Raw genomic sequence first — 3,713 nt, forward strand, 5'->3', positions numbered from 1 at the left:
CTGCTGATAAGATGTACGCTTCCGCAATGTATTATTAAGGATTTTGAAATAAATCCAAGACGTGAAAATTGGGGTGTTACACGCTTAGACTTAGTTTACCTTGTTTAGACTTTGGTTTGTGGGCCTGTGTGCCAATTGAGATATTATATACTCTTGTCTAGTGTTTGGATGTTGTTAAACATGACTTGAGGATTTTATCGTTATGCATGACAGTTAGTTCGTTTCTTATGGTTAGCCTGTGCATCTAGGCTGCGTTTTCTACCTAGATGTGGCATGACGCCCTTAAGTTTTAAATTCGCTTCCGCTATGTTATGTTGTTGGTTGAGATAGGCAGCTGTTGTGTTGAGCTTTTATCTATCTCAGCTTGTGTGAGGTTGGGGTGTCACAGACATTATTCCGCCGCAGGTCTCCGCAAGGCTTATCCCAACTCCCAGAAACGGATCAACTCACAGACACGAAAATCCCCTTTCCAGAATGCAATAATCAGACCAATATACACCAACATTTCATCAAATTAGAGGCCAAAAATATGGAAATCCAAACCATCAATGATCATAACAACACTAGGCAAAAGATCAAGATGAAATCCAACAAATACAACCAAAAATAGGGCTAAGCACCAAGAAATTTTAGGATTTCCAACACCAAGAACATCATATAGAATAAGAGTGTAGAAATAGATTTTGATGGACATAGTGGTTACCTCAAGGAGCTCTTTCCACCTAGCAAAGCTTCAATAATGATCACAAAGCCCCACCACCTTCTTGATCATCTTTTACCCAAAGAACCCCAACAAGAAACACATAAGAATATGCAAAAAGACTATCAAAACCATAAAATGCAAGGTAGATTCTTAGCTACATGCACTTACCCAATCCTAAACAAGCTTAAAGGAGCAATCTTGACTTGAAAACTTGTAGGAGAAATGAAGATCAAATTTGGGGAATTTTAGAGATCAAAATGGCGTGTGAAATGGTGAGGAGTAGGGAAGAGAGAGAGTGAAAACTTTTAGGGATTTTTAATCTTCAATATATATACTAGGATACATATAATGTATTAGGGTGAAAGACTTTAATATGGAATGGACTTAAGTTACATATATTATATTACTTACAAGAAACAAATATATACAAGATTAATAAGTTGGGCTAATGAGTTCATCCCTTACAATTAAATACATGAATTAGAATAAAGAAGCCCATAAGATGTCTTAAAGACATTATACCTATATATATTAAGAAATTGGGCTATGTAGGAATATTTTAATTACAAGGATTGTAAGGATTCAAATTGAATAAAATCCCTTACAAGAATAAATTCAAGAATTGGGCTCTTGATTAGAATAAATAAATTAGGCTCAAGAAATATGTATATATATGTATTTATGTATTAAACTGAAAGAACTAGCCCAATTAAAAATAATTAAATTGCCCAAGGAATTAATTATCGAACGAAAGGCTTGAACGAATTTACGGGGTGTTACACTCTACCCCCCTTAAAAAGAGCTTCGTCCCCGAAGCTCAAAGCTCACGGGAACTTGAAACGGAACGATTCAAAGGAAACAAAGATTCAACGGAAGATTTAAAAGAATGATTGCTCAACTAATCCTAAACTCAAGAACATACTAACATGCAACTAAACTCATAACGTACCCAACCCAAACTAGCATGCAGGAACATAAACTAACAACTTACCTAGACTACAGGGTTTCTACTACGGAGCTAACACTAACGAGAAAACTACCAACTAACCTGGGTGGCCTCCCTGCGAAGAACTGCCTGGACCGTGGTGTGGATAAGGATAGGGATAAGGACAAGGCTGCTGATACTCCGGTGGCACCTCAATGCCTAGCTTGGCCTCGATGAAGCCCAAACGCTGGAAGCCACGATCCACCCTCAAGTCTAGCGAATCGAACCTCGCCTCAACCATACGGTGCATCTCCTGCAGCTGTCGGAGTACGGGGCCAACTGGTGGCGTAGGAGCTAAGGGATCGTGCTGCTCCTTCCTCCGGTGCTCTCGGTCAGCCTCACCCACGGGCTCTTCTTCTTCAGCTTCCTCCTCAGACTCGTCATCCTCCTCATCACCACCTGCCTGCTCAGCCTGCTGAGGCGCAACTAAACCTCGCAACCTCTTGTGTGGAATGTGATAGCGCTCAATCAGCTCCCTGCTCTCGTCGGCTGGCATCCTGCTCAGCTCATGAGCCGTGATATACTCATTCCCCTCTACCTGAAACAACCCAGAAAACTGCAGACTCGGTGCATTGAACGTGCTGTGAACCGGCTGCCTTGCTAACTCCCCGGTTACATTGACCCTCTTCTTCTGGAATATCCAACTCAGAACCATCCCGTAAGACCGGTTGCGCCTCTTGACTGTCTTGCAGAAGTCCATGTGTGAGATCATCAAACTGGGCAAATTAAACTTCACCCGATGCGTCAGGAAGTACGCGAAAGCACACTCTATGGCCGTAACCTCCCTGCTGTTGTTTCGGTTGGGCAACAAACTCTCTCCAACCAACAAAGTCAGAATCCTCTACTCACCAATCAGATTATGCTTATCGGGGCGAGTGTCTAAAGCAATACCCTCATCCTGTCCCAACATATACCTCAAGTAATCTCGGAAACCCACATCCTGTGTCTCAACCCAAGCACTGCGCTCATACTCACTGACACCTCCTAACGGTAAATTGAGCAACCTAGCCAACTTGGGTGGGTCAAAAAGAAATCCTTACGCCCTTCACTATCGAAGTGAGAACGGGCACTTGGTTAACGGTCTTAACTTTCATGTTCTGATAGAATTGATTGACCAAATTGGGATACACAACATTCTCAATTCGCAGAAATTGCTCCAACAAGCCCTGATAATTCAGCATATTCACTATTTCGGGCGAAAAGTGTAGCGGGTCAAGAGCTTTACCGTCAATTATGGAATAACGGATGTTGCTCGGGCCTTCCCCTTCACCGGGCTGATTCCTTCTTGCCATTGTTGTTGATGTTGGGTGTCGAACTCGATGTTGCCGTGGAAGAAAACGAGAATGACGATGGAGATGCGGACTCCTGCGGAAAACTCGCGCTGCTTGGCTACCGACGGAGGGAATGTCGCGGACCTCGGTGGCGGACGTGCGTGGTCTGGTCGCTGGTGACGGAAGAAAGATGCGGACTTCGCTGCTCTGTTGTTCTGTTGTTCGCTCGCTGCTTACGGGAAAAAGAAATAAGAAGCGGAGAAGAAAAGCGGACTTCCTTAGGGTTTTATTCCACTGAAAACGCAAAAGACGCATGTACCCCTGCCATTTGCGGACCACGCCAACGGAAAACCACACCCCGTTACCTCGCTGTCCCCTTCTCCTCACGGTGCACTTTGACGGAGCTCGACGTTCCGTTGCCTTCCTCCGCACGTGCACGCGGAGCGCCCTCGCGGGGAGCGCTGCTCCGTTTCCCCCCCCAACCGCACGGTCGTCTACTGAGCTCTTAGGAAATAAAAACAGAGACTTGCGATAAAGACCCAACAAGTCAGTATGGTCCAATGGTTCGGTCACTTCTCCTCTTGGCGCTTGGCGCGGGTTCGAGCCTTTGCGTGAACATTAGCTAGGTCCTTAGGCTTCTTTTCCTTTCTTCTTCCTTTTTGTTCCTTTGACTTGACTTCACCGACTTCCCAACCACTTGACATAAGATCGAGTCTTCAAAACTTCTTTAACTAAGCGTGTCTTAAAGCTTTCT

General features: G+C 44.3%; 1 protein-coding gene across 1 annotated transcript; it reads right to left on the bottom strand.

The window, feature by feature from the left end:
- Positions 1-494: 494 nt before the first annotated feature.
- LOC116017537 lies at positions 495-3,180 on the bottom strand. The gene is made up of 2 exons (XM_031258148.1): positions 1,752-3,180; positions 495-772 (listed from the first exon to the last, which is right to left on the bottom strand). The coding sequence occupies exons 1-2, from the start codon at positions 2,398-2,400 to the stop codon at positions 744-746; spliced, it is 678 nt and encodes a 225-aa protein (XP_031114008.1). The 5' UTR covers positions 2,401-3,180; the 3' UTR covers positions 495-743.
- Positions 3,181-3,713: the final 533 nt, after the last annotated feature.

The sequence above is a fragment of the Ipomoea triloba genome, chromosome 4 (genome assembly GCF_003576645.1).
Source record: "Ipomoea triloba cultivar NCNSP0323 chromosome 4, ASM357664v1".
NCBI lineage: Eukaryota > Viridiplantae > Streptophyta > Magnoliopsida > Solanales > Convolvulaceae > Ipomoea > Ipomoea triloba.